This window comes from Talpa occidentalis, unplaced genomic scaffold (genome assembly GCF_014898055.3).
Source record: "Talpa occidentalis isolate TD23 unplaced genomic scaffold, MPIMG_talOcc4v2.1 talOcc4.3, whole genome shotgun sequence".
Taxonomy (NCBI): domain Eukaryota; kingdom Metazoa; phylum Chordata; class Mammalia; order Eulipotyphla; family Talpidae; genus Talpa; species Talpa occidentalis.
In genome coordinates, this window is record NW_023603184.1 from 76,522,554 (window position 1) to 76,534,864 (window position 12,311).

The 12,311-nt window shown below is 31.0% G+C and overlaps 1 protein-coding gene across 1 annotated transcript in view; it reads right to left on the reverse strand.

The window, feature by feature from the left end:
- LRP1B (LDL receptor related protein 1B) overlaps positions 1-12,311 on the reverse strand; it is a 1,722,250-nt gene that overhangs the window by 217,708 nt on the left and 1,492,231 nt on the right. Inside the window, exons 55-57 of the mRNA XM_054699700.1 lie at positions 10,926-11,113; positions 6,116-6,299; positions 2,205-2,290 (exon numbers count right to left, since the gene is read on the reverse strand). Of these exons, the coding sequence (XP_054555675.1) occupies positions 2,205-2,290; positions 6,116-6,299; positions 10,926-11,113 (458 nt within the window). The remainder of the gene's footprint in view (positions 1-2,204; positions 2,291-6,115; positions 6,300-10,925; positions 11,114-12,311) is intronic.

A 12,311-nucleotide genomic window follows, 5' to 3' on the forward strand; every position in this document is an offset into this window, starting at 1 on the left:
GCAACAATTTAAAATGATACCAGGGTGGAGTGAAAAAACTACTTGAAAGTGTGCATTAAAGTGGCTTGGTAAGATGAAATAGACTTAAATGACGCATAGAGGGAAAAAACAAAAGTCACTGTGCTCCATTAAGAACAATTCCTGATAACATATTAGCCATGAAAGACAACAAAAGGGAAAACAGCAGGAATGTCCTGAGCCACAGGGTTGGAAAATGAAGCAAGCAACTATCATTGAAGCTCTGTTATAGTTTTTTTCATGAAGACAATAAATATTGTTGCTGTATCGGCTCAATTTGTGGTTCACTTGAGCTTATAAATAAGAATATTGTAAGGAAAGGACTCTAAAATAGCACAGTTTAAAAGAAAGAAAAGAAAAAATAAGGCATAAGAAAACATACAAAAGAAACAACAACAAAAGCTCGATAAAGAAAAAAAATAACTATGTTCTTTTTCCAGAGATTGTCAGGAAGCACCCCTAACTTTGAAGGTATCATGAAGCTTAGAGCAGATATGGAATAGTCAAAAAGAGAGAATTTTCAATATTTTATAAATTTGATATAAGCTTAAAGTTAGGCTTTAGCAAATTAAATAATTAAGTTAAATAATGTAGAAAATCTTTTGGGAAAAAAATGTTTTATTTTAAAAGTTATGTACACTTAAACTTGCTCCCTATGGGTATTTCTCTTACAGTTTTCATCTCCTAGAAGACAGCTGTCTAATTCTTATGTTCTATATAGATTTCCATTTAGCTTTCATAAACGACATGAAAATGTTTTATATGATACCTCACCTCCAAAGATCCAGATTTTGAGAAACAGTATGATAAAGTAGATAATGACACATTCAAAACTAAAAAGCAAAAGATTCAACCTCACAGGCAATGTGTGTGTGTGGCATGTAGGTACTTGGAAAGTTTGAGGATTCATCAGAATTAAAGAGCTTGGGCCTTATGTCAAAGTGGCAGCTGCTACACAGCTTGGATTGTAGCCATTCAGGGATGTGAGCCTGGCATTGCTACAACATCCTATTTTTTCATGGGTAGTCAGAAATCTGAATTTTAATGTGTAATGTTCATTTTCAATCTATGACCCACAAGAAGACTGGGAAATCCAATTCAGTCAATCTCACACTTGCCAGTGATCAACTGCACTTAAAATAAAATTAGATTCTTAAGAAAATGAATGAAACACTAACAGCAGCAGTGGAAGAAACAATCCCTGGGAAACAAAATAATATATATATTCATAATGTGAGCATTCTACATGTTGCTGAAAAATCACATGAATGGCCTACTTCATTTATGCCTAATGCCGGCATAAACATATTACAAGAAGAAGAGATATTTTTATCTTTGGTACACTTGCTCCAAATCATGCTTTCATATATTCTGTCACTTACACAGTTTGGAGCAAAGGGAAATCTGTAGAGTACAGACACAAACTGCTTTTCCAAAGAAGCTGTTTTTGTTTTTTTGTTTTTTTTTCCTGAAAGCAAATTGTATGTGATTTCTCAGTCCATTTAATAATCTGCCTAATTTAATTATTTGATATCCTGCTATTTTCACTGCAGATTTGGAAAAAAAAATTATGATGAGCAGTTCATAGCTTTCTATCCTGTTATAGAATGGAAATCACACCTTTTTATCTCACGTAACATATGTAATTAATTTCTGAAAATAGGACTCAAACATCAAAACAGGTCAACTCAAATTCTTTTCAAGTCGGTAGGCTTGAGTGATATAGAGAGTAAAATTGAACATGTGACTCACAACCTTAAATATGAATGCATTATAAGTACATCTTTGCTCCCTTGTTAATTCCAAAATTACCCCCCAAATCAAACTCATTTTATTTCCTGTTACTGTGAACAAAAATTATATTTGTAAATCCCATGGTTGAAAAGCAATTTGGATAATGAGAAAAATATCTTAAAAGACAATTCTATGCTTTCACAAAACTCACTGTTCTTGAGGATAGTTTTCCCCTTGCATTAATTATACTTAGCATATTTTACTTTCTTTAATATGATGTGACAAGCACTACCTGGACAAAAGAACAAAGTTTGGAGTAATTTCATATACATGCATGGATCGATAAATAAATGTTTCATAAATTCTAATTATAAGGTATTCCCATGCTCTAATATATAACACCCAAGAGTACCCAAACTAAATATTATGGAATCATTGTGGGAATATCATACCTGTTTCAAAAGTGTGTAGTTGGAGCCATCAGTGCTAATTTTCCTTATCTCATGATGATCAGCAAGAATTAGAAAAGGTTCTTCATCTAAATGCCAGGAGAAAATACATATTAGACTTTATGGTTTTCAACTTCAAATTTTGAGTTTAGATTATGATTATGCAACAATGCAAAGTCAAATGAAGTCCCCCTGGTAGGCTGATAGTAAAAAAAAAAAAAAAAAAAAATCATACTGAACACCTCAGTTGATTATAAAATGAAAAGGCAGCAAATACCTAGGCAGTAAAGAAATAACAGAAAATTCTAAAAAGTCTAAAGGCCTCTCTTTCCCTCAATGATCCTGAACCTTAAGTTACCTAATTTATATGGAATTAGTGGGAAACACCTAGTGTTATAATCAGATTTTAAAAAATGAATTTTAGAAAATAATTATCTGCATCTATTTTGGAAACATGCAGTGCAATTAAATATTCACACAATTAGAAAATTATTTCTTTATAATAAAGTTGTCAACCTATATTCCTAGGAGGAATCTGGTAAAGACCAAGAGTATCATTGCCTTCATACATGTTTTTCATCTGCCTGGGGTTATTTTCCTAAATAAATTCAGATCCCCAGTTTCTATAATCATTGTTTATTAATTTTACCATTCCTTGTGAGTCTTATTTCTTAATCACTTTATTTCCTTTTATAGTTAGCTCTTTTATATATAGTTCTAATATCTCCTTTATTCTAAATCTAGAAAGATAATAAGAATTTTACCATATTTCTTTTAGATGAAGATCTACTAAACCTTTATATTGGATTTCTCTTCAAAATTTACATGAAAGCAAACAGATTCTTAAGGGAAATATATTTAGAAAGTTTTGCAGAGTATATTTATTTGGATATGTATCTTAATAATTTAAAGTCAATTTGAACACATCCTTTATTGTTATAGTCCTAGGTCAATTCAATAAAAAACACTGCTCAAATTCTTTTTAAACATCTTTGTTTATAAGATGCATTAATAATCTTAGTTGCCAGTTAAACAAACAATACTAGCATACATTTTTAAAAATTAAAAAGGGAAATACATATATATATAATGTGGATTTTATTATAAATTATAAATTATTTATTGTTCATTATTTTCATGTTAATGTTTGAAAAAATTACTTTCTTCTTCTGATACTTTTAGTTTTATAGCAAATATATAAGACCTATAGGCTATATTATCTTTTAGCATATTCTATTACAGGATTAGAAATAGGAGGCACACATCCTGAATATCCTTTCCTGTTTGCAATGACAGCACCCCCTACCTGTCATTCCAGTTTTATTGTTGAGGCTTCAAATCATGCTCAACAGATTTAACTTTCAAGTTGAAGGTGACTTGCTGTCCCTTAGTAAATAGTTCTAAATTTGTTAAATATGAATTGCATCAGTGATATTTCACTCAATATTTAGGCGATCCTATTCTTTTCAACTTATGGCATGGGAGAAAATATTTGCAAAGCATGTATCTATAAGGGGTTAAAAAATCCAAAATACATGAATATCTCATGCTAATCAACACCACCAAAAATCTAATTTAAATATGTGCATAGAAACTGAATAGGTATTTTTTTTTCAAAGTAAACCTTCAAATGGCTAACAGGTACATGAAAAGATACTTACACGTCACTACCATCAAAGAAAAGCAAATCAAAACCACAAGGAATATCACATCACCCGGTAAGAATGAATATTGTTAAAAGGAAATAACAAGTGTTGGCAAGGATGTGGAAAAAGGAATACTTGTATAATATTGGTTGGACTATAAACAGACAAGGGAGGATCTCCTTATATAGCAGCCAAAATCAATGAAGCTAAAGATTTACTAGAAGGTCAAGCCAAAAAATGAAATAAATGTTACGATGAATTTTAAGTTCTTAGCAGTTTATGTATAAATACCAACTTTTTAATAAAATGATTCAAAGCTATAAAAAATAAATAAATAAATGAACAGGCACAGTCATGTGGAAAGTAGTATGCTAGTTGCTCAAAAAAATTGAAAACTGAACTGCCATATTATCCATCAATCTCATTTTTGTCTAGCTATTTATGAATGAAATGTAAGCAGGATATCAAAGAGATATCTACACTACTATGTTTATTGGAGCATTAATCATAATAGTCAAGTTAGAGAAACAGGGAAACAACCTAAGTGTCCATCAGCAGGTGAGTGAATGTGTCAAATATTTATGTAAAATAAATATTTTTGTGTATATATGTAGAATATTATTCATCCATGAGAAAGAAGGTAGCCCTGCCATTTGTGATACCATGGATGGTCCTTACGGGCATTATGCTAACTGAAAAAAGGCAATTGGAGAAAGAAATATGTAATATTACATATATGTAGAATCTAGAAAGGCTACAACAGAGAGTAGAATGGTGGTTAGTGGGATCTGAGGGGTGAAAAAAATGTGGATTAAAGATATTAGAAGATAAATATGTTCTGATGATCTAATGTACATTACTATGACTGTAGATATTACAGTACTGTAAGCTTGAAAGTTACAATGAGGTAGATTTTAAAAGTTCAGATCACAAAATATAAATGGCAGTTATATAAGGTATTGAAATTATGGTGGTTGTCATATACAATATATAAATAATCAAATCAATACATTTACATCTTAAATTTATATAATACTCTGTCAGTTATATCTCAAAGTATTTGAAAACATCTAACCTTTCTAGGTGAAAGTAACACTTTTTAAAATCAAAATTATTAACTTCTAATCATTAACTAAAACAACTAGAACATGGACACCTAATATCACAAGACTCAAACTGTAATCATTAGCATTCATTGTTTCTACACAATCTTTTATGAAAAGTTTAAAGCAATGGACACATTGGTTTTGAAATTTTGTTTTTTTTTTAATATTGTTACTATCACAATGGTGTAGTAAGTCATGAGTTTGCCAAAAATAGTAAGTTAACAAATAACACAATAGGTCCAAATAATACACAAATTGATTCAGGGAAGACTATTATAAGAATAAGTAGAATAACTTACTTTTTCTCCATAATATGCAAATCTTTACATACTTAAGTATTTATTGTCAAATACCTATCCCTGGTACTATTTCATGAAAATACATAAGGAAACATTTAATGCTCTAAATTCATGCACCTTCATATATCTGCATGAAAAACTGGCATTACCAGCTGATTCCTTGTACAGAAAAAAAAAGAGTGTAAGGGGGAGAAAGACACCATATGCATCATTTCTGCCCATTTTAACAGCCATTTTTATATACTGCTTTACATCACTTCAAATCTGTTTGATATCTGCCCTAATGAATTACAATGTTTCCAAAGTCGATGCTCTGTTTTATTTGTCTAATTTACAAAGTCAAACACACTACTTAATAAACAATTCACAGAGGCAAACACATGATGTAGACTAAATAGAAGTTTAATAATATTAGAATCAAGGGAATTATTGAAAACACTGGAAGAATTCAAATTTTCTTACAAAGCTGATGGATTTGTTTTCTTTGATATGCATGTAAGAGAATGTGTAGTATAGGGTCAAGGAAAAATATTACAATACCATCACCATAAGCTCTTAATAGTCTTGGTCAAACCTGCTCCTGAGATCCTATGATCCATCATGAAACTAGAAAAAATTGTTTTACTTAAGAGCACTCTCAACATCTAGAAAACACTTACTAATTCACAAGATCATAATGCATTGCTATAAAAAAAAAAGAGAATGGTGAGGACAGCACACAAAATTTCGATATCAAGTTAAATAGGGAAGTTTTTGATTTTTCAGAAATTGCTCACAAGAGTAAATTCAGTAAGTATGGTCATAAAATTCAGGATCCATTTTTGTAACTGAGGTTGGATCAGTGGACAAGTTCAATTCGATACCTGAGAGTGATTTGCAGCCATTTGGGTTATCAGGGTGTATTTCATACCCATCTGTACAGAGGCATTTGTAGGTCCCATATGTATTGATGCATTGCTGGCTACACGGAAAGCCTGAAGAGCATTCATCAATGTCTACACATGTTTTGCCATCAGCCTTCAGTTGAAATCCAGGCCAGCATTTGCACTGGGGAATGAAAAACGAGCATAATCAATTCATATCATTGTCACTGTCTTTCCCTATCAGATATTCCTTTAGCATGATTTAAGCAAGAAAATCATTTAAGAATATAAATAGGGAAGTCTTTTCCGTACCCCAGTGATTTAATAAGAATCACAAATATTATGAGAAAATAAAGTCACAAAATCATTCTCTCAAATATCTCCATTGATTTTCTAAGATCCACAAGATTGCAAAAGGTAATTGACATCACCAAAACCATGTGGCTAAAGAACTGCAAGGGAAATGGAACCAAACTGTCAACTACTGTTGCTCTTTTTCTATTGAATTATATATTCACTGTAAAAGATGTTAATAATTGCAAGAATTACCCTTATAAGCAGTTTTTAGTATTGCTACCACTGTCAAAGGTTACTTCAGAGACTTAAAGAAATATATGATACAGGCATTATTATCTTAAGACTCATTGTCTACAAATCTGATCTGATTTCACAACCAGATATATAATGTTATCTGGAGAAATAATAGTGTAGCTATCCTACTACAAGTGAATCAATTTGTATAACCATATTTTCTTGAGCATCTCTACGATGTTATTTATATCCTTCTGATAATGGTAAGACATGCTTATTAACTGGCATATCAATTTTCACTACAATGTCACTCCATATATGTCTTTATCTTACTGAAAATTTTAGTGCTGTGATTGGCCATTGACTTTCAGTCCTGGCCAAATAGCATATGAAAATTATAATTATACAAAATGAAGCTATAATTGACCAGATGGTAATGATCACATTAACCTTTACCAAGACTATTTAGTGCTCTTTGAATAAAAAAACTTGAGAGTTTTGAAGGACAGTGAATTAAAAAGGAACTCTAAGTTGCTATGATTAGCCAGTATTTAGGAGTTAATCATAGTAAGCATTTCAAGTGTTATTTCTGTTGGGGAAAGTGTTAGACATGCATGTTATTAAATAATCTGCAAAGAATTTATTGAATAGCAGAATTAATTTTTAAATAATTTTTCACTACTTGAAGGGGAGGTGACATTAACTTCAACTGAAAGTACTCAAATGATAAATCAGTATCTTTTTCTAAAATCTTTCACAAGGGAAGAATCCCTTTAAGTTCTTAGTACTTTTATCTTTAACTACATACACCAATATTTATCTCAATATTTATCTAATAATCCTCATCATTATAGAATGTGTTTTCAATCTCCAGAATCCAATAGCACTCTGTAATCAAAGCAAAAGCTGGAGTTTTATTTCACAAACTCTCCTCATCAAAAATTAGCCTGTGATATTACTTTTCTTGAGTAGCTTTATCTGCTATCCAGAGAAAGGGGAATTGATGCTTGCTCTATAGCAAAAGAAAATGAGATACTGAATGTAGCTGAAGTATACACTTAAAAATGGTCAAAATTATAAATTTTGTCATGTATATTTTGTCACAATTTTTTAAACAGATGATTTTAGGAAAGAAAATGAGAAACTGATAGGATACAAGATGAAATTACTGAAAACATGTGATCATGTTTTAGATTTAGATCATGTGATCACAGCATAGGGAAGCCAGAAGACCCATTGGCAGTACAAGGGAAAGTGTAAATTCAAGGGGCATTTTAGGGCAAATCAATGGAAATTGTGTAAAAATGTGTGAAATTCTCTCAGACAATATAATAAAAATAAACAGTATACCAGTTTTAATTAGGGTTCAGAAAAATCACATTTAATAGCTAATGTCAGCTTTATACAACTATTTTATCAAATACACAATTTTGATAAAAACACATTTATGGAAAGTTAATTTCTTGACGGTAAAATTAGTAATAGCTAGCAAATGTAATGAATCATTTCTATAAACAAAGGAAATTAGAATGTTTATACTTTACAGTAACTTTTTTTTAAGATTTATTTATTTATTTATACAAATACTAGGTACAGTCAGAAGTGTGGGAGGGTGAGAGAACTAACCAGAGTCAGGGAGGAGAGCAGAGCAGGCAGAATGACGAAGTACACTGCTGAGGGGAGCAGTGGGTGGCAGGAGAGGTCTGCGCGCCATGTGGGACCCTCCTCTGGTGGCCAGGGAGTAGCTGGGGATCCAACCGGCACTGCAGAGGCTGCGGGGCAGCTTCACAACCCAGCGTTCAACCGCTGCACCACCAGGGAGGCCCTTTACAGAAACTTTTTAAAGGAAGTTGAATCATGCTTATTGAAAGGGAATATTTTTAAAACATAATTTTCCATCAAAATAACATTTTTGCCTTAAATGTTATTGTTCCCTTTGAATATTTAGATACATTGTATTTGGTTTATAGCAAACATGAAAATTAATCACATTCCATAATAATCTAAATTTTGCTTTATTAACCACTTTTCAATTTATTATAGAATTTAGAATATTTTTTGTCATGTTCTGCCGATATTGTAAGAGGAGAAATAGGTTAGTGGATAGTTTTCCACAATCTCTGGAAAAATGTAAAATGTTTGTTGAATCTTTGCTTAAATCACTTGTTATAATTCTAGTCTCAGCTTCTTGAAGTTTGCTGTGGTCTTCTTTCCCTTAAGAGATGTTTCAATTTACTCACTAGTTTTGATACATATACCTATTCAGAAACTTAATCACAACAATTCAATGTGGTATCATCTACACAGACTTCCTAAATTAATGAATTGTCTGTTCTAACTGGAATTCTCACTTCATTCTATGATACCTTCAGAGTAGTCAAAATGAGAATATTGATATTTTGAAGATATTTCTGTGTGAGGAATCTATAAAGCAATTAAAATAGTCTGATTTAATAAAGTTTTCTTGGTGACATCAACTTCTATCAAAAGAAGTTTTTCAAATATGGAATTTCTATTTGTTATTTCTTAAATGCAGGCATTTAAAAATTATTAAACTTAATATGTGATTTTACGTCAAAAAGATGACCATTTGTTATTCCAAAATTTTTAGATTTTACCATGATTGACATATTTTAAATATATGTAAAAACACAGATGGATCCACTTTGAAATTTAAATTTTATATGAATACTTTCATATATATTAGTGATACATATGTTCTATAGATATATAGACTGTGACATATTTTACCTATATTACAAATAGCAGGTATATACTCTATTTGTTATAACTAAAGACTTATTTATAACTTATAACTTCAATTATATTATTTACATTAAATTATAGGCTTGATGCCTACAATTATGCCACGATGCATTCCCTGAGTTTTCAGGAAACGTTTCTTTATTGATTGTAGATAAGTCACCAATAATATTCTTTCTGCTTCATTTGGTTTCAAAACATTTAGTCAAAATTAATTACGTGATGCATACTCTTCTCATTAAGAGCTGTCCTGGCTCATTTGTCTTGTTTCCTTTTCCCAGTAGCAGTGTTTATGAGTGAGTATGGGTGTGTTTTTAGTCTGTATGTTTAACCTACTCTATTAAATATAATTTTGGGACTAAACACTTTTTATAAATAAATCTACTTCGGTATATCACTTTTCTTCTCTATCGTTACATAGGAAAGGACAATTATTTCTGTTTTTAGGTTTTACCTATGTCTAAAATCCCAACCAATTTAGCTAAATTAATTATATTTGCCAGAAATCCAGTGATTAAAAATGGCAAAGTGGTTGTTTGGCTGAATTTAGCATTAGATCAAACTTACATGTCATAGAATGACAAAGTACTTGGATACACTATGCTTTGCCAAGGTTTTCCCTAAAGCACAAGGTCCATAAATGTCCCCAGTAACTAGGGTATGTTCTAATCAGTGGAAATTCAGTAGAGTAAAATTTAACTTCGGAACAGTCCTAACTGGCATTAGACTACCTGTGTGTTTTATAGGCTCTGTGTCCTATGGCAGATTCATTCAAAGCTAATGTTTAATTTTAAACACAAATTTGAAGTGGACTGCTCCTCCTGAGATTTCTCATATACACAAAAACAATTTTAACCCAAGCATAACTTTAATTCTGATATTTTGTTCTTTTGTGTCTTCCTTTCCAACATACTGAAACAGATATTTTTAAAAGCTACTTATGTCAATCAACTTAGTGAGTGTCCTTTAGGGAAATGAGACCAACAAAAATTAGTTAGGATATTAGGTATCATTTATTTTGTAGAACACCTTCATTCAGTCCTAATAACTCATGTGTCTGCTTTCTTTTTCCTTCCTCTTATGTTTCATGCCTGTTTACATGAAAAATCCTGTATTTTCCAGGTTTGTGGTAAATAAATGATTAATTAGCTTATTCTAATTCAAAGATGTATGACAGGGAAAATATAAGGGAAAAATTGGGAACTTAAGAGTCATTTACTTATGTATATAACCATTGCCATAGTAGTTTCTCTAGAAACGCTTGTCTTTTCTTGTTTTTCCTGTGTTCAGTGTGTTGATTATATTCAACAATTTGATTAATTTGTCTTCCTGAGTATATCCTCATAATTATTTTACCATACTATTATTATGGTATTTTAAAAAGACACTGTCCCATTAAATGTTTTCCCTAAAAATATTGTGAAGTTTTACATTTCACAGCTATATTGGATTAAGTAGTTTTCATCACCTCAAAATTCCAATGTATCATGATTTGCCATTTCTGGTGAGTACTTACCTTATAACTTACTGGAAGATCCTGACAGTCCTGAGAACATCCACTCACTTTCTTACTCAGACATTCATTTATATGGCAGTTTTTTTCATCTGAGCCATCACCACAGTCATCCTTATTGTCACAAAGACCTCCACTGGGAATGCACCTGCCATTTTTGCACATAAAAAATGAACTGTTGCATGACTGTTCTGGAAAAAGAAAATAAAACAAATGGAACATAAAGGGCATGCCATTGTTTTATACTAAAATTGTTGTGAACACTCACAAATAATCTATCAAAAATTATCACAAATGTATGTACCCTTAAGATGTGTAACATTCAGTGTAATATGTTATATGCAAAATATACAAAACCAAGGGCAAATTATATTTTAATTTTCACACTTATTGAAATTTTAGCATTACTATGAAAATTAGTAATCAAAATAAGCATCTATAGTAAAATTGATGAAATAATGCTGTCTTCACTATATTATGAACAATGAGTTCAAAGGTATGATAGTTTGACATTTCCCTCAAGGCTTATGTCTCTAAGAAATTATATATTGCTAAAAATTAAGAATATGGAAACAGGTACATATTCCTAAATTCTTTTTCTGCCTAGAAATATAACAATGGCATTTTTAAGTCAGGGCTTAAAAAGGACATTTGTGGTGAATAATAGTTGTTCTAAATATAGCCATGGAAAATATTTCAGGTTTTGGAGCTACTCAAAACCTGATGACTAGAACATTACTCATTATCAAACATGATAAAAGCCTATTAACAGGTAGAGTACACTAGAAAAAATTGCCCATCTATTTTGAAATTTTGCTTAGGTACTCAGCCTTTGAAATGGTGAGGAGATAAATAGACCAAAAAATGGTTTGTTTGCTCTTTATGTAGGTTCATATACATGTGTGTATGGTACTCTTGCTCTCTATGTGTATACATATACATGCACACACACAAGCATACATGCATATGTATAGATGCACAACAATATGTTCAAATAATTTTTCAATTTATTTCATTTTGCCAATGTATGAATAATAGATATTTTCTCTCAATTTTCATTCTTGAACTTTTAAAGAGGTCCACAGGTAATTTATAATAATAATAAATGACATTTTTCGATGAGATAGAAAAATGGATTCATTTGGTTCATTTCCTTGTATAATCATTTTTTGTATAATCTTAAATTTCAAAAAGTAGTCCCTAAGCAGAGTTGGTTACTAGGATCATGCATGGTTCCGCAACAAATATCACATGGTTAATAATTTGTATTTTCTTTTTTTTAAAGATTTATTTATTTATACAAGAACAGGGGTACAGGCCAGATAAGCAGGAGGGTGAGAGTATTCACCAGAGACAGAGTGGGAAACAGGACAGGCAGATGACCAAAAT